Raw genomic sequence first — 24,002 nt, forward strand, 5'->3', positions numbered from 1 at the left:
AAAGCCTCTGCCTTCAGCTCAGGTCATGATCTCAGAGTCCTGGGATTGAGCCCCACATTGGGCTCTCTGCTCAGTACGGAGCCTGCTTCCTCCTCTCTCTCTCTGCCTGCCTCTGCCTACTTGTGATCTCTCTCTCTGTCCAATAAATATATAAAATCTTTAAAAAAAAAAAAAAAAGAAAATTAAAATACTCAAGGTGCTCACCATAATTCCCAAAATGTCATAAATACTCAATAGAGGGTAACTTCTCTCCTGTGTCTTTGACCTCTCCTTCCTTCCTGTCGGCCATTTCCCACTCACTGATGTAATTTATGTGACCCTTCCCTTGACCCTGTGTCCTCTAATGCCATGCCCTCTTCCCCGCTCCCTTTCTTCTCTTTCCAACTATGCTTCTTTAAAATGTTGTCTAAATTACCTCTACTTCCTCACTTCCCTATCATTCATTAACTCTGAAACTCATTTTATCTGCACTACAACTGCTTTGATAAGTTGCCAATGGTCTCCGTATGGTCACATCCAACAATTACTGTTCAGTCTTCATGTTATTGGGCCTTTCCTCTCTTCTTTTCTGATGAACTCCCTTCTAGTCCCCCTTTTGATGCTGACATCCTATATGAGTCTCCTCCTGCATCCACTCTTACATGTTTCCCCAATGTTCTATCATCTGCCCACTGCTCTCCTCATGTCCTAAGCCCACCCTTGGCCATTCTGACCACCCAGCTTATACTATCTGTAAGCCGATGACGCCTCATTCTGTATCTGCAGCCCTTCTTTGTCTCCAGTGTTTCAGAAGTTTAAGTGCCTGCTGGACCTCTCTCCTGAGATACTCTATATGGTCCTCACACTGACCAAGCCAAAAACTAAAACCATCCTTCAACTCACTCTTTCTAGCAAATCTGTCTTCCATTTGTATGTTCCCCACTTTATTTAATGACATCCCAGCTACTCTTTACCTAAAAATCTGTAAGTCATATAAAACCACCCCACATCCCCCAATTGTCAATCACCAACTCATACTGATATATCTCCCTAACATTTCTTGAGACAGTCTGCTCTTTTTTGTACCATTTCCCAAGGTCAGGACCTCACAGTCCTTGCCTGCACTACTACAACAATGTCCTATCTCATCTTCCTGACTTGTGTCTTAGCCCACTGCCATCTCCTATGATGGCCATGTACCACAGTGTTACCCAAGGGGCCAATAGAAACTATGTCAAATCTTTCAATGGTGCCCTTTACATCAAGTAAACCCATACTCCTTACCAAGGAAAGTTCTTCCTTGATTTGATTCCAGTTCACCTTTCCAGATTCAGCTCTCATTCCTAACCTTGAGCTTCATGCTCTAATCATATCTAGTTTCTCTCCTACCTGGCAGTTCCTACACCTTCGTCATCACTTTTGCTCATCCCAGTAGTTCCCTAACCCCTGTGGCCTTCCTTAACCCCAAGACACACATACCTCCTCAGGAACCAAAACAGGGCAATTCTTTAAAAACAGAGAGCTAAGTATGTTCCTCCTCTGGAGTGGCATAGCAATACATGTGCAGCGCAAGACTTTTTGCTTTATGTTCGATTATGATTACCTGGGTTTCCCTATAAAAAGGAAAACTCTTCGAGGGCAAGAACTGTTATACAAACATGAATCCCATTCCTACCACGGTGCCTTGTTTAACACAAATGTCCAGTTCAATGATTACTGAAATGATTTCCAGAACCCCCTCTCCACCAACTCCAGAGTAAATGGGCAAGGCCAGACACTGAGGTTCAGAGCCTAACCCCACCCCGATGCGGGGTGGGCGCATTCTAAGGACAGTGAATGGGGAAAAAGCAAAACAGAACAAAAAAGAACTCTTAAGAACAGCCTCAGTAGAACTGTAACTTCCAGGAGCTCTTTTTCAGATTACCCTATCCCCGTGTCGGCCCGGAGCGGGGCAGATACGTGCTCGGAAGGACATCTGGGCGCGGAGAGACTGCGGTTATCGCTGTGGTGTAGACCGGGGCCAGATCCGCCAACCGGACGGTGGAGGGATTCCCTGCTCAAAAGGCCTCACCACCCGCAAACAAATCCTCGCCGCACTCCCTTCCCCGGCTGAAGGTTGCCCTAAGAACCTCCCGCTGCCAGGACGCCTCACCTCGGCCTCCTTGGGCACCGCACAGGACACCCAGCCTCCAGAGACTCGCCATCGCTATCCAGAAGCCTCAAGGTCACCCAGCAACCCGGAAGCAGTCCCTCGACAAGTTCCCACCCGGTTACGACACCGGAAAACAGGGAGAAGGAAAATGCTGGGTGAACCGGAAGTCGGGCGCCGACGCGCGCCCACCGCACATGCGCGCACACGCGGCACATGCGCGCATACGCTCATCAGACGGCCGCGGCTGGAGGCGGACGATGGCGGAGCTGGGTGAGGCGGACGAAGCCGAGTTGCAGCGCCTGGTGGCGGCGGAACAACAGAAGGCGCAGTTCACTGCCCAGGTGCGGGGTCAAGGACCAGGGGGAATAGACAGGAGGGTGAGGTACAAGTTGAGTTTTCAGACTTTTTACTCAGCGGGTGAAGTGACAGCCGCTAGGAAAAGACGAGCAGAGCTCTGCGACCTCACCACGGGTGGACTGCCCTGCGCTCGCTCCTGCCGCGCCGGGTTCTTCACGAACAGGCTCCAGCCTCTGGGGACCAGTCGTGCTCGGGCGCCCGCTGGGCACACCCAGCGTGGGGAAAGAGAAAACGTAAAGCAGAGAAGAAAGGTTCGGGCGAGGCAAGGGCACCGGAGCCCGGTTGGGCGGCGAGCGCTCTGGGCTTGGCCTTCGTAAGATCTGGGTGCTGATCCTGCCTCGCCCTTTACAGGCCGCCTGTGGGTTTTGGTTCTGCAGTCATCTGCTGCCTCGCTGGACTGTAGAGGTCACATGCGATCATGTATTTGAAAACGACAAAGCAGTGGAACGTTCATGGAGGTGGGTGGGCTCTGAAGTAGTTTGGGCTGTGGGTTAGAACAAGTGTATGGGAGCCGTTTCGGCATGGTTCGAAACCCGGTGTGGACCCTGACTAGCCGCACGCAGCACCACTAGCAGCGTGGCTAGTTGCTTCACCACGCCTCAGATGGAGATAGTTGTAAAGTACTGGCTGACTGCTTAGCACTCGGTCTCAAAAGGAAGCCCTCAGTAAATGGTCCCCACCCCTCCCCCCCCACGCCTTGTGAGGAGGCGGGGGCGGTATTCGCGCACCATTAAGTAGCAAAAACGGTTTCTGTACCTCTGTGTGCCTTTTTATGGAGAGTGGATCCATGACCGTCAGTGGATTCACGAATGTGTCCGTGACCCCAAAAAACTTGAGAACTTAAGAGCTAGTTTGTAAGGCATAGGTTTGGAATCACAGGAGAGCAGTGGTTTGGGGAAAATTAATTGGTACCATACTTTCCCGCTTACACTGGTGCAACTTGGAAATATAAAAGAAGATACTAACCTTGCCTGAAAATCTGCAGTCTGATTAAGGACTTAACACAATCGGAAAAAATAGACAATGGCCTCCAAGGAGGTTAAAAACTAGAAGTATTTTGAAGAATGGGAAAATTCTTTAGGTAGGGCCTTCCAGGAATACTAAATCACATTGAGTATGCTGTGCGTGTACTTCACGGAAGCTTAACAGGTTGGTGGTTAAATAACGGGCTACCCTGAGTAGGTAAAAGAGGAATTGTGCATGAAGCACGGGGGGACTTGATGGAAAGTTATTTTTAATTACTAACGAGGAGAAAAACAGAAACGGAGAGGATTAAAGATTACTGCAGTGTAAGAACAAGGGTCTGGGCCATACTGATGACAAATTAGGAAGTGAGGAAGAGGAGAGCCCAGGATTTGTTGATTTAAAGAATGAGGTGAGGGGCGCCTAGTTGGCTCAGTGGGTTAAACCTCTGCCTTCGGCTCAGGTCATGATCTCGGGGTCCTGGGTCCGAGTCCCACATTGGTTCTCTGTTCCGCAGGGAGCCTGCTTCCTTCTCTCTCTCTGCCTGCCTCTCTTGTCTACTTGTGATCTCTGTCAAATAAATAAATAAAACCTTAAAAAAACAAAAAATGAGGTGAAAGAAAATGAGAAAAACAGGAAGGAAATAAAGTTGGCAGTTAGGCCTATATGCAGACAGCAATGATTACTAATTTTCTTTCCTCTTAGGTACATCACTTCATGGAGCTATGCTGGGATAAATGTGTGGAGAAGCCAGGGAATCGCCTAGACTCTCGCACTGAAAATTGTCTCTCTAGCTGTGTGGACCGCTTCATTGACACTACTCTTGCCATCACCAGTCGGTTTGCCCAAATTGTACAGAAAGGAGGGCAGTAGGCCGTCCCCTGGAAGACTGGCCTTAGAAGCAAAGGACTTGTTAAGCAGATTGAAGGGCCAGTGGGGAAAGATTGTCAGTCTGTTGTCAAGTGAACTTGAGGCTGTTACCAAGCCTATTGGTGCTAAAAAGTAACAGATCAAATGTTCAAAAAGTGAAATTTATTTATTTGGAATTCAGAAATTCCATGTTTTATCACAATTACTCAATAAATGTGAATTTTCCAACTTTTTTTTTTCTTAATCCCATTTTAGGATTTAATATAGAGATCTCTGATTGGCAGGAACACTAGAAATATGTTCCAAGACCAGTAGTGCAAATGAGAGATCTTGGGTTTTGAAGGGCCATCCTAAGCCATATTTAAGGGGGCTAGAAGAAGCATCAAAGACAGCCCAAGGTATAGAAGTGAAATTGGGGTTGAGAAAGGTGAAGAACAGAAAACAGGTTTATTGCTTATACATGACCAAGAAAAAGTAAACACAGCAAAAAACAAAACAGGCAAGATGTGTATTCTTGGGAAAGAAATAGGCCTGCTAGTATGGGAAGAAGGGAAGGTCAAGACTGAAGTAGAATCAACAATCTGGAGATGCCTTGTTCCACTAGCCCATCTTCCTGAGTCTGTGCTAGAATCAGTACTTTTATAGCACAGAAACAATGCTTAAAAAAAAAAAAAAAAGTGCTGAAAACTCCTTCCAACAAAGATTTCACCTATTCCAGGAACAAAGTAATTTGTCTTTAGGTTAAGAGGTAGTAATTACAGACTATTTTCCCTCCTGGGACCCCTACTAATCCCAAAGGTAAAAATATACACCATGGAACATTGACAATTGAGTACCAAAGTATTAATATTTCAAGTAAATATCCCCAAAGGTAGCACCTGCATATAATCAAGGGATAGGGAACCTCTAGCCAACCATGTATTTTATGACCAAACATTTTATTAGACATCTGTTCTGTAAAGAGAACAAATTTAGTAGTTAGAACTGTAAAATATTACCACCTCATGGAATGTTGTTAGTTATATTCTATTGCTGGTGTCTTACACTGTCATGCTACCATGAAGTATTTCTGTATTATACATGGGGAAAGTAAGGCCAGGGAGGTTAACTTACCTTTTCCAGACCTCATAACTAATTAGAGGCAGAACCAAGACCAAAATTCTGAGTTTTCAAACTTTCTACTCAGCCCATGAAATGACAACCAGGAAAAGCAGTATGTCACTTGATATTCTGTCATAATGAAAGAATTCACTTGTGTTCTGCCAGCCTTTTTTCAGTGCTATTTTGGTTTCTTAAGAATTAACAGTAGGGATCACAGTATATAGCAAAGGGAAATAATACGGTCTCTGTTTGGTGCTTTAATTGGAAGGCAGACTGGGAAGAAGTGGGTACATCCCTGAGAAGCCTGTTTTATTTTGGAACTGATTCAACCTAGTTTCAGGGAAAATCTAAAGTTCATTAATAGATTTAGAAATTAACAAGGAAGATAATATAGCAGTTGCTACCCTGAATCCTGTTCAGAGCACCACTAGACAGCATGACTAATTCCTAATTTTATCCCATTTGGTTGAGGACTCACCCAAAACAACTGAAGAATTAATTTTGAACAGAAGTCCATTTAGGCAATATACCACAATGGAAATAGAAAACCATTTACTAAACCAATAACCATGTTTAGGGGTATACTGAATGTAGCCACAGACCCTGTCCAGCAGGGAAATTTGATGGAAAACCCTAGTCTCATAACAGCTGCCTAGGGATATAATCATAAAGGAAAAATGTTTTGCTCTTATACTCATTTTCTCATTAAATAAAAGACCACATCTATGAGGCCAAAATACAGAAAGATCAAAGCACCAAGGCTGAAGACAATAAAAGTTGTGGCACCTGCTATATAAACAGAGAACACGATGTTCCAACATTCTACACAGCACCAATTCCAATCCACTTGATCCCAGCCCTTGCTTTCCCCAAATTCAGCATCCCAACTGGTGTACCCAGGTCGTTATTGGGATTCAGCTTTCTGGGTCCTTTAATTTGCTGTATATGCACTCTACCCTAAATGTGATTAATTGCAAAAAATAATCTCTTCAAGAAAACTTCATAATAAAATACCAGATTCCCTATTAACAATCAGAGGATCAAGTTTAACAGGCCAAAACAGAAGACAAGAAGTCTGTCAGAACGTAGATAGATGGCACAGGATAGCTCTGACATCAGGGTCCTTGTGCTGGGCAAGAGAGTCACTGGCAAAACCCAAGGTGGCAGAGCTGTAAGTAACCAGTCAGATGGGAAATGGGTTAGCTCTCCTCCTCATTTAGTCATCCTCTGAACTCTCTGCAGACCGTTCATCTGTAGCCACTTTCCAATTTGTGCGTTTGTTTGTCCTCTCCTGTATTTCGTTGTTAACTATAGGGATATGGACTTCTTTCTCTCTCCTTTTTCTTTTGGTTTTCTTAGTGTCTCTTTCCTCACCTTCCTCAGAACTGCTGGATGCAGAATCATCCGACTGGGAAGTGTCACTTTCTGCATCCAAGAATAAAGCAGATTTTTTGAGGGACTTTTTCCTGGATTTTTTCTTGCGCTTATGCGGTTGTTTCCTTTTCCTGGTACTAGAAGCCCCAGTTTCTTCCGAGAACTCGCTTGAGGAATCTCCTGTTATATCTGTGGCTTCTTTTTTGCTTTTCTTCTGTTTTTTGTGTGACTTTTTTTTCTGCTTTTTTTTGTGAGATTTCTTTGACTTCTTGTGTTTGTGAGACTCGTGGGTAGATGGTTTTCCTTGGGGAGATGTTTTTTTTCCATTGGTGATATCCTGCTGATCACTACTAATAAAAAAGAGAAACTGCTTTACTATAGAAAATAAAAAGTATATTTATATTTTAGTATTCTGTATTCTAGACAGAAAGTTGGGGTTAGGGGCACCTGAGTCGTTTGGTCGGTTAAGCATCTGCCTTCAGCTCAGGTCATGAGCTGGGACCTGAGTGGGACTGAGCCACACATCAGGCTCCCGCTCAGCAGGAAGTCAGCTTCTACCTCTGCCCCTCCCCCTGCTCATGCTTGCTCTCAAATACATAAACAAATCTTAAGAAAAAAAGTTGGGGTTAACATCTGAATTTTAACTAAAAGTTCTGACATAGGGTTACTATGAGACTTTTATCACTCTCAAGAGTTTTGTTTCCTCATCTTGTTTTCTTAAAATGAAGACAAGAATTCTAATCTGCCAAACTGAGTTACTGCACGGAAAACTATTAAAAACCTAAATGCTATATATAAATGCAGAACGTCAATTAGGAAAAGGCAAAATACCAGTTATCTCCCGAATAAATTGCCTCTTGTGTTTCTAGTTACATTGTAATGGCAAATGTTATCTCCTTTGTAAAATTAGGAACCCAATTTATAGTTGAGACTTGAAATTAATCTTATAGCTTCTAGCTTTTTTTTTTTTCCAGTAAGCCTATTTGTCTTACCTGTCTGTTTCAAATTCTTCAGGGTATAACTCTTTATAACCACTGTGACCCCATCTGTAAGATGACATATTTCATTACATGTATTACTAAAGCAATGCATATATTTTTGAAAATTTAAAGAAAATTAGACTTAGTGCGTGCAGACACAGACATGCACACAGAGCAAAGAAAATAAAGATAAGGCAGAGCCAACCCCATCTTCAAGCTCAGTAACTTACTTGGCTACATTTTCTGTACTGCATGTTATCATTTCAGACACAAAGCATTCTTTTGTCCACTTGTAAGAGACTTGCCATTTTTAAGAAACACTAAGGAACTCTTCTACTCTGCTCTTTACCTGTGAAGTACTTCTCCAAAAATAACTTGTAACAATGCTGTCTACAATGGGATGTGTTTTACATGGCAATTTTATTGAGGTAAAATTCTGATACCATGAAATTCACCATTTTAAACTGTACAATTAAGTTGCTTTCAGTACACAGAGTTGTGCAACCATCACCACTATCTAATTTCAGAACATTTTCATCACCCAAAAAGGAACTCCATCCCTTAGCAGTCACTCTCCATTCCTCCCTCTCCTGTAGCCCATGGCAACCACGAATCTAATTTCTGTCTCTATGGATTTGCTTATTCTGGACATATCATATAAATAGAATCGTAATAAGTGGTGCTTTGTGTCTGGCTTTTTTCACCTATTTCCAAGGCTCACCCATGTGGCAGCACTTATCAGTATTTTATTCCTTTCTGCTCAAATAACATTCCATTAGTACCCCACCCCCCACTCCCTTATCTGCAGTTTTGCTTTCTGGAAGCAGATCACACTCCTCCAGCCACACTGTCAGAGGTCAGGAGTAGCCTAATGCTACATCAAAATGCCTACCTCATTCACCTCACTTCATCTCATCACGTAGGCATTTTATCATCTCACATCCTCACAAGAGTACAGTAGAAATAAAATATTTGAGGTAGGACATTCACATAGATTTTATTTTATTTTATAAAAAATCTATTTTTAGTTAATGTTACTCTCTTAGTGTTCCCAATTTAGAAATCAAACTTTATTATAGGTTATGTTGGGACAGAAAAAACAAACAGTATTCATTACTATTCACAGATTTAGGCAACCACTGGGGATCCTGGAATGTATCCCCCATGGATAAGGGGGAACTACCACATTTTGTTTATCCATTCAGCAGTTGATAGACACTTGGATTTCTACTTTCTGGCCATTATGATAATTATGTTATGAACATTTATGTGCAAGTTTTTGTATAGATAATTCATTTTTAAAAGTACACATTCTCAGACCAAATAGTATTAATGGTCACATGAATTTTGTCACAAACCTGTCTGGCATATTAGCTTCATAATCATACAACTTCTTATTCCAGGATTTAGCCTTCAGAAAATCATCTTCCAGTGCCCCAGAAATTTCATTCTTTGGCCTCCAATAGTCTCTTTGACTTTCTTCATCAAAACCATCACTACGCATCCGGCTATAAGGAAAAACAGAAGAACTTTTATATTTAGAAGCAATCTGTGAGGTTCCTTTATGGATGTCATGCACAAAACCCACTGAACAAGCTAAGAGGAAAACAAAATCACTGATTCAGTGTTAAAAAAAAAAATGTAAAAAACCATGATCTGTTCCTCGCTATAAGTCTGTATAGCTGTCCAGTGAAAATCTGACCATCACCACCCATCCTACTGCAGAATAAAGACAAAATAACTTATGGACTGTGGCATGCTACAGCTCACTTACTAATTCTCAAGTAGGAGGACACAGAAAGAGGGAAGTAGAGCATAATCACAGGTGGGGACATTTCAAACTACCCTAGAAATATACTCCCTTCCTTAAAAACCAGCAACTTGCTATAGTGAGGTCATAGTAATAGTAGGAGCAAGGCCTAACCCATGAGTAGGCTAGGGTAGAAAAATAGTTGAGAACCACCCTGTGCTTACAAGGTCCGCTAACAAGTCACTAAGCACGCTAATCAGTTATCAAAAATGTTTAAGGGCCTCCTACGTGCTGGACACCATTCTAGCTGCAGGGGATGAGACAATCAGAATCCTTGCCCCTTAAGAGATTATGTTTTAAAGATTTATTAAACCATGACAGATATCAATAATTCACTCTAAAAACAACATTTTGGGGATACCTGGGCGGCTCAGTTGTTAAGTGTCTGTCTTTGGCTCAAGTCATGATCTCAGGGTCCTGGGATCAAGCCCCAAATCGGGCTCCCTGCTCAGCAGGAAGCCTGTTTCTCCCTTTCCCACTCCCCAGTTTGTGTTCCCTCCCTTGCTGTCTCTCTATCAAATAAATACATAAAATCTTTAAAAATAAATAAAATAAAAACAATATTTTGTCCCTGAAAATGTGGCTTGGAATTGAACAACCAATAGAAGACAAATTATCATCTGCACTAACTTTACATCTAAATCCTCAAAGGACCATCTTCAGCAAGAAAACGACTACAAAGATATTTATTGTTATATAGACTCTGCCTTCTTTACCTCGGATACCCTGAATACTTTCTTGTCTAAAGCCCTTCACATATACAGTCAACCGCACTCCAAAGCCCGAGTACTACACAGGCACATTCATTCACTCTATTAACTGCTCCCCTGGGTGACTTTAGAAATCAGCATTATTACTACAGTCATTTCTCATACACATAGCTCTACACTAACAGGTATATGAAGCCCGAGAAATATTCTCAATACTCAGATATTCCTATACCTCCACAAACAAGACAATTAAGCCTGCATTATCCTGTATATTCACACTGAATTATTAAAAAGGTACTCTAAAAGCAGTGTGACTTGGTGAACACAGGAAATAGAAGGGGTAAAGAAAAGACTGAGAATCAAAGACTAATAGGGGAAAGGAGTAAATGATAGCTAAGTGACCATAAGACAGCAAAAGAGAATCTTAAAAGCCACCAGACAAGGTCAGAATACACAGAATCCTTAACTTTTAAAGTTATTCAAGGTAGAATTTTTAAATTCCCCATTGCAAATAAATGATAAGAGTTAAACCATATGTATCACAGCCATTACCTTTATGCTGAGATCTAGATTTATGAAAGAAGATTTAAAGATTCACAGAACTGAACTCATCTATCGTTAGCATACTAAAATGCTTTCGAATGAAACTTGATGGTTCTGAACAGGATCTGAATTATTTTGGTTTTTTGTTTTTTTTTTTTAAGATTTTATTTATTTATTTGACAGACAGAGATCACAAGTAGGCAGTGAGGCAGGCAGAGAGAAAGGAGGAAGCAGGCTCCCCGCTGCAGAGAGCCCGATGCGGGACTCGATCCCAGGATCCTGGGATCATGACCAGAGCCGAAGGCAGAGGCCTTAACCCACTGAGCAACCCAGGCGCCCCTGAATTATTTTGGTTCTTAGAGCTCCAACTTCACCTTGAACTACTGGGTAACATTTTCCTTTTGGTCCCCCGGTAAGCATCTTCCATCTGTTTCTCCAGTTCTCTTATCTTCCACATATCTGATTCCTCCTGAATCTAGATTTTTTAAAAGAAAAGAAATATAATTACTAAAAAAAAAGTATTTTATATCAAAAAAAAAACCTGACAATACACTCTGCATTAATTATTGTATTACAGAATGGGTTATAATCAGGAATCTGGGGAACAAATTCAGGATTCTTTAGAGTAGCTCAACAATGCAACCCAGTGAATCTCAAGTATGTAGAATTCTGGAGCAACAGGAGAACTTTTTAACCCTGCGGAGACTCACTTATCACCTTATTAACTTTGCAACTATGCTGCAATTATCAAATGATAACCCTTTATGTTTAGTCACCAAATCCTTTGGATTTTATCTCCGAAATTCCTCATCTTCATCCCTACTGTCACTGTTCTCACATGAACTCCTCATCATCTCTCACCTGGAGCACTGCAACTGCCTGAACGGTATCTCTACTGTTTCATTCCATCTGCTCTCTCCTACCCTACCCAGCTAACAAATCATCTCTCTACAATACAAATATAATCTTGTCACACCCTGCTCAAAAACATTTGATAGCTTCTCTACTATTTAGAGGAAAAGTCTAATCTCCAAGCATCACAATCCAATTCTAATTTACCACCTGAGCCTCACCTTCTCTCACTACCCACGCCCCCACACAACATTCCCTCCTTTCCAGACACACACACTTTCTTGCCACACCCCAAGTGCTTCGTGCTCTTCTTTGTTGCCATATGAGTACATGACGTTCTGTCTAGAATGATCTTTTACACCTGGTAAATTTGAATCTGTTCATCAAGAACTAGTTCAAATAAAGCAGCTCAAACATACCTCATTCTGTGAACCCTTTCCTAATTTCCCAAGGCCAATTTCACTGTTCCTTCCTCAGGGCACGGAAGCACCTTATATATGTCTCTATGATAGGACTTACCAAATTGATTGTAATTATCTGTTTTGTTCAGCTTTGTATCTCCAAACTACCAAAATCATGCATGGCACACTGTATGACTCCAATGAATGTTGAGGAATAATGAGATTGTTCCTCTCACCTTATTGTGAGCATCTGTATGCCGGATGACATTCCTCAGGAGGACTTTTCCCAATGGAACACGGGACATTCTTCAATCTGAAGTGAATCAATAAATAACATTTAATAACAATAATTTCCTTTCTTACCTTATCTTTTATTACAGTGTTACAAAGAAGCATGAGGTAAAGGAAAGATCACTGAACAAGAAGTCAGAGGTCCTGAGGGGTAGTTTTCCCTTCACCATTAAAAGAGGGAAACGCCTGGTTACCCTAATGTGCAGATGAATGCACAGTGACATGGTGGGCATCCAAATTCTTTCAAACTGCACAGAATTAAATGCCTTCAAGAGCACCCTTTTATTTAATCCTCAAAACAACACCCATGTTTTATATGAGGCAAGTATCTTCATTTCTGTTTTATAGATGAAATTCCCTTAAGCCATAACTTGCCCCAGACCAGACAGCCCAAGGCAAACAAGATCCGCATTAGGGATCAAGTTTCGAACCTCAAAATTAGTTTGTGATGGAGCAAATACCTAGATCTGACAATGTCAGGACCACAAATGTCAACATTTGACATCAAATGCAGAGACGCCCTCAATATCTCCATTCAGGGGAATTCTTTCTATTTTGTACAGAAGCCTCCAAAAAACAGATGACAAGGATATTCAGTGTGTAGCTAGCAGCTGTTTTGTGCGACCACCCCACCGCTCACTCACCCCTCGATCCTGAGGAAATCAGGCATCTTGCTAGTGTGAGACGAAGAACCACTCCATTACAAGATCTCCTCCGACCCAGGAAGCCAAGGAGTCAGGGCTCAAAGGCAGCTCTGCAGCTTCACCCGAGTCCTTCATGAAAATGCAGCCTTCCCACCGGTTATTCTGCCCTCACCCGTGGCCCAGGCCACGGCTGCCTTTCCCCCAGCCCGCACCGACAGGAAGATCTCTTTTCGGACCGAGGCCGGAGGCTGCGCCAGCGCGGAATCCGAACGGCCGGCTTAAGGGGGGCATGCCCCGTTCACGCTCCTCTGGGACGGACCCCGGGGTTGGGCTTCGCTCTCTCGAAAGGATGGGGACGGTCCGGACGGGTACAACCTTCGACTGGGCCCAAGAGACACCCAGAGTGCCCGAAAGGGGAGTGGGGGTGGGGGGTGGGGTTGAGGCTTCCAAGTGGAAGACGGAGAAAACACCCCAGTCTCTGTCACCGGGATCCCTGCCCCCCAGCGGCCACAGAGCTCCCGGTAACCTTCCCTCCAAACGCCCTCCCCATACAAACACACACAAACACACCCATACCGTGCGGCGCAGCTTCCCGTGGCGGGGATTTGGGGGGAGGAATCGGTCTGGGAGACAAGGGAGCGGGCTTCCCTTTCAGGCCGGAAGTCGTGCTCCGGGGAAACTCTTCCCACCCACAGGCCCCAGAGACTCCCACGGGGAAGGTTTCCAGCATCCTCTAGAAATCAAAGGGTGCGGAAGGGAGGCGGACGCCTTCTTAGAAAGGAAGTGGGTCGGCCTCCGCTGAAAAGCAAGCCCAACACCAGGAGGGGGAGATTCCGGAACTGGATGTAAAAGGCCTTTCTTCCTGGAGCTTTCCGGACCCAATTAGACGTTGTACCCGGTCCGGTTACCCTGGTAACAGGCGTCGCGGTTTGTCAAGGAACCGAGAGAGGAGGTGGGTTCGCCGACCTCTGGGATGATTGTCCTTTAGTTAAGCTTCCCGTTTCGTTTAACCCTAATATCGTATTCGGGGAACCCAGACCTCCTCTTTTCCTCATTCTGCGGCTGCTGGGGGACACGTCTCCAGTGGGAGAGGAGAGCGAGGGAGGTTATCTGTAGACGCGGATATTATCATTCTCTTAGGGCTTCCCAAGGGTCCCAGCCTCTCTGCACGAGCACACTTGATTCTCCCAATAACCCCACGAGATAGGTATTAGCGCCTTCACTTTGAGGAGAATAGACTGATCCATAACTCACTGCTCAAGGTCCCACACCTAGTATATGACAAAGCTGAGACTGGGATCTGGGCATTCGGGCTCCAGAATCCTTGCTTTTAACTCCGAAGCAAGAAGTGTCCTGTGGCTTCTGGCAGTTTCAGGACCGGACAGGCACTAGTCAGCCAATACCCAGGTATCCGAACAAGAGAATGGGTCACCAGGTAATCCCGACTTTGACTGACTACTCTCCCCTCGTGCTGGTCAGAGTCCAGGCAGAGCTGAGGACTTGCCCGGGAGGACAACTTGAGAATTTAAGAAGGTGGATTAGAGAATTAGAGAATAAAGTAAAGGAAAGTGGTGCTGAGCCACAGTGTTTTAGACACAGGTGCTAACTTCACCGAAACAACTCCTGACCTGCTTGTTCCTCCTGCTCGAAAAGAAGAGATGAATCGTTAATTACCCAGACTCCCCCCGCCCCCCCTTAAGTCCTATCTTTCCACAGACTCAAGAGGCCTATTTACCTTAATCATGGAGTCTTCCTCAAAGGGTCTGCTCACCCAAGTTACTCAGTTCTGGAACCTCCTAGACGATCTGGCTGAAAGTAATCCTGAGAGCTACAAGAAGTTCATTGAACAGCAGCTGAAAGAAGGGAAGCAGCTCTGTGCCACCCCAGAAGCACAGCTCTGTCTACAAACCAGGATCCTAGTATGTGGTGTTGGTACCCAGGGATGGGAGGCCTTGAGCGAAAGAATCCCGGAATAATCAGAGAATCACTTACGTTTGGCTATTGCTACTTTAAGAAAACTTGAGGGGCACTGCCACTCTAGAGGGGGAGTGAAACATAGAGCATGAGGGAGGAGTAAGAATGGGAAATTCAAATTTGATATATTTTGGAGATCTCAAAGTCATTTTCTACTAGAACAAGAAAAAAGCAATGTAATGATTTAACAGAAACTCATAGAATTGGAGGATGTTTCAAATAAAGAGAACTTGCTTGGCTGGGAGTAAGGAAGTAGTGAAATTGGGTCATAGTCACCCAGAATATGCTTAAATCAGTGCCCCTTCCTTCCTCCCAGTTCCTCTGGGAGCAGCAACAGGATCTTCATGAAAATTCAGTAACTTGGGGGAAATCAGGTAACAGTGTCATTTTCAAACACGGTTCTAATGCATGGAATGGCTTACTTGGAGCCTAAAATTCTCACTCTTCAAATTCTGTGATGAGTTACCATTCGGATTATTATAAAATGAAAAAAAAAAAACTAGGTTTTGAGATATGCAAAATTATTTGCTTTTTAGAAACCCAAGGAAAAAGTACTTTTTATTAACCTGTGTCAGTGGAAAAGGATCCCAGCTCCCCAGTCAACCACTCATTCAGTACCTCTAAAGGTTGGCACACCAGAAGATATCTCTGAGACATCAGGTACACAGAATTAAGGGAGAGAAAGCACATTTTTAAAAACTTTATTGGGAAAAATAATGATCAGATTTTACTTGGTAAAAGGCATTACAAGTAAAATATTTTATTTGGTTGTAATATAGTTAATAATTAATAAGCATACCTTTATTTATATGAATTGAATGCTATTCAGTTTTTCCTAATAGTAACCCATATAAAATGCCAAGAAATGCCATAATTGTAAATGTATGTATTTAGCACCATTGTGATTATCTCTGAAAAATACAGGAATAGAATTTATGCTTTCTAGTTTTACCCAGGATTATGACTTACTATATTACCTGACAATATCATTAGTGAAACAAGTTGTCATCATTTCACATCCTCTGAATTACACACACAGATGTTTATACAGTCATCGATGTTGCCTACAATCCTGATGTTCTCCAGGCAGCAGAAAAGGACCAAGTAAAAAAAGATCAGTTAATACGGATGGCCATGAAATGCATTGAGGAACAATTCCAGTTCACTCTCTCACATTCTTACAGTATCGCTAAATTTAGAATAAAAGGAAGCATTCAAAGGATGAAACAAAATCTGATGGGAATACAAGCTGACCCCACAGATTTAAGAGAGAAAATGAGAAAGGGTAAGTTAATGACTGTAAATGGAAACTATAACTGATTTAAAATTATTTTGCATCCTTTGTACATTTTGCAAACTAAAAATCTTGATTTAAAAAGATTAGAATCTTAAGATAGAAAAATATAAAGATTAGATATTAGAAATATTAACATGTCCTTAAAGATTTTTAAATCCTGCAAACTTTTTAACAAAGTTCTTTGGCTTAAGATTCTTGTTTTAAAGATTTTACTTATTTTATAAAAGATTTTATTTATGTATTTGAGAGAGAGAAACCACAGGGGGTAGGATTGGGGGGCGGGAGCAGAGAGGGACAATCTCAAGCAGACTCCCCACTGAGCACGGAGCCCAATGAGGGGCTCCATTTCACCATCCTGAGGTCATGACCTGAACTGAAATCAATAGTCAGATGCCCCAGGTTTAAGATTCTTTTAAGATTCCCAGACCAAATTAGCTTCAGCTTTAGCTGCCATTTTGGCTAATGCCACATATATTACAGTTCACAGCCTGATAGTATTTTATGTTGTAGATTAATTTTGTGATTTCATCTCCCCCCATTTTTTTTTCCATAAGAACTAACCCTTGAACAGATAAGTAGTACTGTGAGCAATGCAGATCACTTTCAGCTTTTATTGCCAAAAGGAGAAGTTTCAAGCAAAGCAAGGTGTCTGATTGAGGAGATTTCCACTACAGAGACCCAGGTAGAGCTGAAGGAACCAACCTATGAATTAAAAACTGTGGCTGACCAGAATGATAAACCTCTGGAAATTGAAATAAAAGTTGAATTACCTGGTATTAATTCCGTATCTCTCTGTGATCTTAGTGTTTCTGAGGTAAGTCAAACAGGTAATACTGTAAACTTTGTCAACTTTCACTATATTATGTTGTAGTAAAAAAAAAAAAAAAAAAAAAAAAAAAACAGCACAATCTCAGTGGTTTATAGCAGTTTTCTCAGGCTGTATGTCAGGTAGGCCTGCTCTGTTCCAGGAGTCTTGCACATTTCAAGATACAGGTAAGATACGCAATTCTCACGGAAGAGAGAAAACAGAAATGGCCAAGCCATGCAATGAATCTTAAAACTTCCTCTCAGACATAGTATATATCACTTTTACTCACATTCTATTGGCCAAATTTAAGGCACAAGTTCAAATACTACATCAACAGGGCCGGGAAGAATATACTCACAGGTAGTCACAGGAATTCAAATGGCAAGAATGTATAATCCTCTAACAGAAGAAAAGCAAAAAATTGGCATAAGTCCTACAATCTAATACAGTCCACTCTCAAGGTCATAATTATTTGCTTCTTTCCCCAAAAAAGGCATCTCCAATCCTACTATCAGCCTCTGAAATACAAGATTTTGCCATTATAATCTTCATCTCCTCTTAAACCACAGACATATGAGCTACAAAGACAGGTGATCTACTGCCATAGCCACACGCACCATACAATGTGGAACGGAGAGAGGATAAACATAATTAACAGTCTCAGTTTGGAAATTAGGAAACTAAGGGACACAGCAGCTCTTGGTGCAGAGCAGTTCTGAAATCCCATTAGGCAGATGTTGTCAGCGTCCCTTTCCTGGGGGTAGAGGTGTTCTTGGGTAGAGAACCAAGATTCCTTGATTACCTAGCCCCCTAGTTCCATTGTTTTCTATGACTTTCAGCTTCATTCTCTGGGGGGTAGTTCCCTTTATCTTACCCACACTGGTCACATCAGAAAAGAACATTGGAGAATATGTCATCCTTATGTGCTGAGCAGCTTACTCACCCTTTTACACTTTTGGAATGTTGGGGGTCCAAAGGTCATTTTAAATGTTTTAGTCAAGGCTGGTACCATTTTATTTCTTTGATTCCAATCAGTGCCATACCCCACAATTCTTTATTTGACATGTCCATTTTTCAATGGCCTGTCTTTTTTTACTTAATTGCTGTCATTTGTGCCAAACATAGGATTAACTGGGCTCCACCTTAATCCAGTTAGAGGTTTTAACGAAGAGTATAATGATGTGTGATACAGTCTTTACTTCTAGGCTGTCTTAATCAGTCTTTGGAGGTAAGAAATAAATTCTCAATTTTATTTTTTACTGGTTTAAAATAAGAATTAGTTCCATTTCTCAGCCTTGAAGTCGTAGAATTTCTGGGTTCTGTATATTCTTTTAATCCTACTTGCAAACTGGGAAATTCTTTTCTAAGCCGATCTCTTTTTGTAGTAGCTTATTAAATATAGCCAATAGAAACAGTGCATGTTGCCAATATTCTATTTTCATACTTTTGCTAAAGCCACACATTAATGGCATACAGTTACTTGTCTTTCAAATTACTGTGCTGGCTTTCCTAAGGGCTTTATCGCTATAAAACATGGGTCACCATTTTTCCTATTGCCAATATATTTTCCTTGCTTTTTGCTGGTCAGCCACAAAGTCAGTGCCACATAATATAGGATGGCAACACCCAATTTATGGCTTTGTATCAGTTAACTATTGATGTATTGAGCAGCAGTAACAAAAACTCTCAAAACCTCAGGGAGTTACAACAGCAGCTGTACAAGCTCATTGCAAGTCCCATGGCAGTGAGATCCTCTTCTTATGGAAAAGGAGTGAATAACTGGGAATAATCCAGTAACACATATTTTAACCAGGAAATACTTTCTACTTTCATCTTTTAAAATACTTTGGTTTGTTATTCTTAGGATGATTTATTGATTGAGGTCTCTGAGAAGTACAGATTACATCTGAATCTTCCAGAATTTGTGGATACTGAAATGACTACAGCCAAATTTATCAAAGAGAAAGCTATATTAATCATCACAATGCCATTGGCGTAAGAAGAGCATCATCTGCTTTGGATTTTCAGTGCTAAAGGCATGTGAATGAGAGGACCTTTATAATGGGTGAAGAGGTAGTGGTTTACCTTAAACACTAGTATTTTCTAAGAATTCTTTTTGATGGAGTGAGATTCTCTCTTCAACTTCTGTTTATCTTTTTTTTGTTTTAACTCAAATTTGGCTAGACAGAGACTCTTATAATGGTATTGCCATGATATACTTGTTTTGAAGCTATTTCTAATGGTCTTAAAGTAACAAATTGTCATTTGGGAAAATTCCGTTTCCAAGTAAATTGTGAAAATTCTTGGCTTACTGGTTGAAATTCTGGTTTACTTGGTTGTGTCTAGCAAATTTTTGCATCAGGAATAAGTCTCAAACTGTGTGAATTTTCTGTTACCAAGAACTGAAGCAGTGAAATTTTCCTCCAGCTATGAATTTACAGGGCCAATGAAGTAGTATGCAAACCTATGCTTCTGTGAACCTCTGTACTACTATACAACAGTTCTGATGGGAGGAGTTGAAGTTACCCAGATCTTCTAATATCACAGAGACTTGAGTGGACTGGATACCACGATGCAGGATGTTATTTTACAGAAGATGCAAAATATATCTAACCCTAAGAAAAAGGATGTGACTTTGGGACAAGTGCCATTCCCCTATGAAAATAATTTTTAAAAGACAAAAGCAATGTATTTACCAACTTCCATTCATCTGTCAGATGGTTGTTCAATACAAAGGTATTAACTTTGATGTTCACATCAAACTTTAAACATCCTTAATCATTTTTCCTAGATACAGTACAGCTTCCTTGTTTCTAATTCAACATAAGGTCTTTAAAGTCCTTATTACTTTCAAAGCTTTTTAACTTAGAAACTAATCTGGTATCTAGAATAGGAAGAATTGATATGTAATATTTAGAAATATATGATGTCCTAAAGTTAACACAGCTATTATATTCTCTTCCATCAAAAAAAGTTGGAATGTTTTCACCTTACTTTCTCTTCTACAAAATCACTGTCAATACTTGTCCTACATACTCCCATACCTAACCATATAGAAGTGGTTCAATCTCTGCTCTGGCACTCTCGGTATCTGGGTGTTACTTTTGCCAGCAGCTTAGTGTTTGTATACTCATTAGTAAAATGTGTTTCAAAATCTAGCATTCTTAATTTTAAATTTACATACTTATTTTCCAAAATATTTTACTTATTTCAGTGGATTTTTATATTCATAAAAACCTCTCCTCCCTCTCCCCCGAAATGTAAAACTTTGCCTAGGAAGAACATTAATAGCTGTTAAGTAGTTTTATCTGAATCTTACCAAGTTTTTTTTCCTTCAAACTGGAAATTGAGGTGAATATTAACTATCCTTGATTTAGAGACTAGATTTTTCTAGAAACTTTTTTTTTAAGGTTCGAGAGTGTGTGTGTGGGCGGGGGGGGGGTGTGGTGTAGAGAGAGAGAGGGAGCAGAAAGAGAGGCAAGAGAGGAGAAGCAAACACTCCCTATGCAGGGTTCAGTCTTACCACTTGGAGATCATGACCTGAGCCAAAACCAATAGTCAGACACTCAACTGACTGAGCCACCCAGGTGCCCCTACAAACTTGGTTTTAGATCATTATCAGTAGTGTAATATATGTATTCTCAAGTTTTCCAGGCTTTGTGTTTTACTAGGTGAGAAGTACTCCTTGCAACATATTCATACGATCTCTCAGGCCAGTTAACTCCTTTAACTCCTTTTCCAGACCATGCCTTGGGATACCATAACTTCACTCACAAACCTCAGGTTTGGTATAAAGTATCTAACACGTCCAGACTATGCTTTCATCTCGCTGTGTGGCACCATCCACCATGCGGTGCTTCAGTTAACTCCCTAAGCTTCAGGTATTAGATTACATCCTCCTAAACTCAGTCTTCTTTTTCACTAATTCTACATGCTTAAAATGCATTTCTATTAAAAGTGTACACGTATATAGCTACCTCTGGCTTTAGTTTAATGTGAAAAATAATTACCAACACAAAAATTAGATAAGACACACTGAAAACATACAGTTTAATTATTAAATAATTTTAACCAAAATTTTAAACTTTTTTCAGTTCTGGTAAGAAAAATAGACTGAATCCAGATTTGGATTATACCCCAGATTAATTTTTAACTCCAAATAATTTTTATTAGAAGACAACCTTTTATTTTTCTTTCAAGGGAACAACAGAGCCATAAGCATTTGCCAAAAATGAATTATCTTTGAAGTTTCATGTATTTGAACCAGGTGTGGCTCACACCGATGGTCCCTTTTGATTAGCTTGTTCCTTCTTCACAATCTTCAATTCGAGCTAACATTACTAATTACTGAAAAATCAATTTATGTACTGTTTTCATAATACAGTGAGGGAAATATTCTGGAATATATGCAGTGTCATTTCTGCACCATTTAATAAAGAACATTTAGAAACAGATTCAACACTGAAAGACGTAAATTTCAGGGGACCGTTCCACATATATACAAGGAAACACTGGTCAGATTTATTTTAAATAATCATAAACAATTCCAAATAATTTATTAAAAACTCATCAATGGAAAGTCTGGAATTGGGATAATATGCCAAATTCATTTTTATTATCCTGAATATCACAATATCACCTCTTCCACTTCCCCTCCCCTAAGAAGAAAGGCAAATTGTAACAAAATGGAAAAAAATATTTAGGCTGATAAGGCAGCAAGCAACTTATTTTGTTTCTTTCCAATAGGATTTTAGGACTTTCTTATTGTACATGAGACAACACCGAGTGGAAAAACACAGAACACTTTCTCTGTATACACTGAACATTTTTTACTTTATCCAAGTAGAAAATGACCACTTTGCTTCTAATCTTTTAGCACTCCCAACTGCTTAGCAATGTCTCTCTCCCCCTCTTCCCTTCAGACAGGACTTGGTGGTAAATGGACTTTGGCACATATCTCACTAGAAACCATATTTTACATATGTACACTTACTCCACAGTTTCTTGATAACAGATTTCCAAAGTCATTTGAGTAACAGATTCTGATAATTAAGTTCATTTGCAAGTAACCAACAGTTAATTATTGAGGAATAATTTCTAGTTTCTGTTAAATTCTATAAGCATATTCTTTTATTTGGAGGTAATTTTAAATTCTGCTCTCAAAATTACACATGTTAAGTTGTTTAAATAAATACCCACACAAATTCTTTTATAACAAGTGCCGGTTTATATTTATATCTTCATCTCAAGGGGCAAAACAACCATTTTGGGATTCATAGAAAAATAAACAAAGGACAGACAGCTGGTTGGAGAAGTCTAAGAGAATGTTAACTTTTAAAATTTCACTTATTTTTCTTGACGTTCTCTACCCTTCCCATCCATAAAAAACCATGATCATGTAACAGAAAAATTTAAATTGGGGTTAAATTCCAAAATCAAGTTCAATTCAGAGCTTTTCTCCAAAGAGAATGAACTTCTCTTTTTTCCTTGACTTCTCTTTCTCTCAAATGAGCAAAACATTTGAGGCAATTAAATTTCAAAACCTCAAGGTTTCATCCAGATTACCTTTGTGTATCTGTTTCAACAGGGAACCACAATTCTAGCTCTACAGTTCCCGATGGAAGTACTTATCACCAAAAGGCCAGGCCACATGTTCCCTTGACTAGGAATACACAGTTCAAAATCTGGTGTTCATTAAATGTGTACAATATGTGGGTGTAATTGGCATTTAAAAAATTCAGTAATGCCCATTACAAATAACTTATCTGGACAGACTCAAAAACAACTGGTTAAGTTTAAAATAAAAAGAACCACCTGTGTAATAATATATTTATATCAGGTAAGAATGAACCACTGTGACCTGGGAGAGTCTAGAAATTCTTCAGTTAATTATAACAACATGGTGATGGGTTTTTCAAGGTACTTTCTAAACTCAGCAAGCCACTGGGCTCCAACTGCTCCATCCACAACCCGATGATCACAACTGAGTGTAACAGACATCATGCTAGCCACATCAAATCTAGAAAAAGATAAAAACAGTATTAGGTATGCTGAAAGCAATTACTAGCTTTTAGCCAGTAACCAACCCAAACGCCAGCTCCAGCCGAGTGATATTATTTTCTACCTACTCTTTAAGTTCTATACACCAAAGAGCCATCTGGAACACGGGCTGACAAACTACAGCCCACAGGCCAAATCCCGCCAAATGTAGGTATTCTGGAATTCATTTACGTATTGCTTACATCTGCTTTCTCACTACAATATTTGCAACAGAGACACCATGACTCACAAAGCCTAAAACATTTACAACCTGCTCCAAGAAAAAGTATGCTTACCCCTGACCTATAGTACATAAGGCTTCTCATTTCAAATAGGACTAACTGCATACAGTAAAAGAAGGGTTGATGTCCTGAAAAACTTCATTCTATACTCACACCTCATTGTACCTGAACCTCCAACAGGCTGTGCCAATAATTATAAAACCGAGACTCAAACACAGGTATGATGTAAAAACAAAAACCACAACAACCACCAAAAACCAAACAGGTATAATATAATGAAAATGAACTTACAACTTCCTCTTTATTTTGATACTTACCCTTTTTCATTATCTGCTGGAATCAGCCTATCTTCTGAAGCACCAATTGCCAAAATACATGCTTGAGGTGGGTTAATAATAGCAGAGAAGTTCTTAATTCCAAACATTCCTAAATTGGAGATTGTAAAAGTGCCACCCTAGAGGAAAAGAGATTAAAAATCACGTTAATTGGTTGTCAACATAAGCCAGGAAAAAAAAGACAAATGTTCTGTGGAAAGACCTTGAGATAATCTTTAAGAAAGGCCTCTGAACTACCATTAAAAAAAAAAAAAAAAAAAAAAAAAAAAAAAAAAAAAAA

At 40.6% G+C, this 24,002-nt stretch overlaps 5 protein-coding genes across 13 annotated transcripts in view; 2 read left to right on the forward strand and 3 right to left on the reverse strand.

Annotated features, from left to right (window-relative positions):
- Positions 1 to 2,240, reverse strand: part of SDHD (succinate dehydrogenase complex subunit D) — a 12,190-nt gene extending 9,950 nt beyond the window's left edge. For both annotated transcript variants that reach the window (XM_059417325.1, XM_059417318.1), the window contains exon 1: positions 2,132 to 2,240. In XM_059417325.1, coding sequence (XP_059273308.1) covers positions 2,132 to 2,183 — 52 coding nt within the window. In that variant the 5' untranslated portion in view covers positions 2,184 to 2,240. The remainder of the gene's footprint in view (positions 1 to 2,131) is intronic.
- A 106-nt stretch (positions 2,241 to 2,346) lies between these two features.
- On the forward strand, positions 2,347 to 4,549 carry TIMM8B (translocase of inner mitochondrial membrane 8 homolog B). The gene is made up of 2 exons (XM_059417363.1): positions 2,347 to 2,472; positions 4,157 to 4,549. The coding sequence occupies exons 1-2, from the start codon at positions 2,389 to 2,391 to the stop codon at positions 4,322 to 4,324; spliced, it is 252 nt and encodes an 83-aa protein (XP_059273346.1). The 5' UTR covers positions 2,347 to 2,388; the 3' UTR covers positions 4,325 to 4,549.
- A 190-nt stretch (positions 4,550 to 4,739) lies between these two features.
- Positions 4,740 to 13,693, reverse strand: NKAPD1 (NKAP domain containing 1). Of its 3 annotated transcripts, XM_059417276.1 has the most exons (7): positions 13,604 to 13,693; positions 13,028 to 13,057; positions 12,329 to 12,405; positions 11,214 to 11,314; positions 9,135 to 9,284; positions 7,789 to 7,842; positions 4,740 to 7,146 (listed from the first exon to the last, which is right to left on the reverse strand). In XM_059417276.1, exons 3-7 carry the CDS (start codon positions 12,395 to 12,397, stop codon positions 6,639 to 6,641), a joined length of 882 nt encoding a protein of 293 aa, XP_059273259.1. In that variant the 5' UTR covers positions 12,398 to 12,405; positions 13,028 to 13,057; positions 13,604 to 13,693; the 3' UTR covers positions 4,740 to 6,638. The 3 variants fall into 3 exon arrangements, with proteins under 3 accessions (XP_059273259.1, XP_059273253.1, XP_059273269.1); XM_059417270.1 differs by lacking the exon at positions 13,028 to 13,057; XM_059417286.1 differs by having other exon boundaries at positions 4,740 to 7,143; positions 13,028 to 13,637.
- Positions 13,694 to 13,896: 203 nt separating this feature from the next.
- On the forward strand, positions 13,897 to 20,484 carry PIH1D2 (PIH1 domain containing 2). Of its 6 annotated transcripts, none has more exons than XR_009407409.1 (7): positions 13,897 to 13,979; positions 14,744 to 14,946; positions 15,538 to 15,661; positions 16,041 to 16,286; positions 16,853 to 17,112; positions 18,971 to 19,179; positions 19,534 to 20,484. XR_009407409.1 is itself a non-coding variant. In XM_059417238.1 (7 exons), exons 2-6 carry the CDS (start codon positions 14,770 to 14,772, stop codon positions 19,103 to 19,105), a joined length of 942 nt encoding a protein of 313 aa, XP_059273221.1. In that variant the 5' UTR covers positions 13,897 to 13,979; positions 14,744 to 14,769; the 3' UTR covers positions 19,106 to 19,142; positions 19,534 to 20,484. The 6 variants fall into 6 exon arrangements, 5 of the variants coding, with proteins under 5 accessions (XP_059273221.1, XP_059273198.1, XP_059273231.1 ...); XM_059417238.1 differs by having other exon boundaries at positions 18,971 to 19,142; XM_059417215.1 differs by having other exon boundaries at positions 18,971 to 20,484.
- Positions 20,485 to 21,127: 643 nt separating this feature from the next.
- DLAT (dihydrolipoamide S-acetyltransferase) overlaps positions 21,128 to 24,002 on the reverse strand; it is a 31,688-nt gene continuing 28,813 nt past the window's right edge. Inside the window, exons 13-14 of the mRNA XM_059417202.1 lie at positions 23,705 to 23,841; positions 21,128 to 23,125 (exon numbers count right to left, since the gene is read on the reverse strand). Coding sequence (XP_059273185.1) covers positions 22,996 to 23,125; positions 23,705 to 23,841 — 267 coding nt within the window. The 3' untranslated portion in view covers positions 21,128 to 22,995. The remainder of the gene's footprint in view (positions 23,126 to 23,704; positions 23,842 to 24,002) is intronic.

This window comes from Mustela nigripes, chromosome 1, assembly GCF_022355385.1.
Source record: "Mustela nigripes isolate SB6536 chromosome 1, MUSNIG.SB6536, whole genome shotgun sequence".
Taxonomy (NCBI): Eukaryota; Metazoa; Chordata; class Mammalia; order Carnivora; family Mustelidae; genus Mustela; species Mustela nigripes.

Bases quoted from the DNA above. Each gene is read 5' to 3' on its own strand.
- TIMM8B (XM_059417363.1), top strand. From the start codon at position 2,389: ATGGCGGAGCTGGGTGAGGCGGACGAAGCCGAGTTGCAGCGCCTGGTG. The intron at 2,473-4,156 runs GTGCGGGGTCAA...CTTTCCTCTTAG, and splicing joins AGGCGCAGTTCACTGCCCAG to GTACATCACTTCATGGAGCT.
- NKAPD1 (XM_059417270.1), bottom strand. From the start codon at position 12,397: ATGTCCCGTGTTCCATTGGGAAAAGTCCTCCTGAGGAATGTCATCCGG. The intron at 9,285-11,213 runs GTGAAGTTGGAG...TTTTCCTTATAG, and splicing joins ATGTTACCCAGTAGTTCAAG to CCGGATGCGTAGTGATGGTT. The intron at 7,147-7,788 runs GTAAGACAAATA...CTTTTTTATTAG, and splicing joins GAAGAATTTGAAACAGACAG to TAGTGATCAGCAGGATATCA.
- PIH1D2 (XM_059417215.1), top strand. From the start codon at position 14,770: ATGGAGTCTTCCTCAAAGGGTCTGCTCACCCAAGTTACTCAGTTCTGG. The intron at 14,947-15,537 runs GTATGTGGTGTT...TTTGCTTTTTAG, and splicing joins GTCTACAAACCAGGATCCTA to AAACCCAAGGAAAAAGTACT. The intron at 17,113-18,970 runs GTAAGTCAAACA...TGTTATTCTTAG, and splicing joins GTGATCTTAGTGTTTCTGAG to GATGATTTATTGATTGAGGT.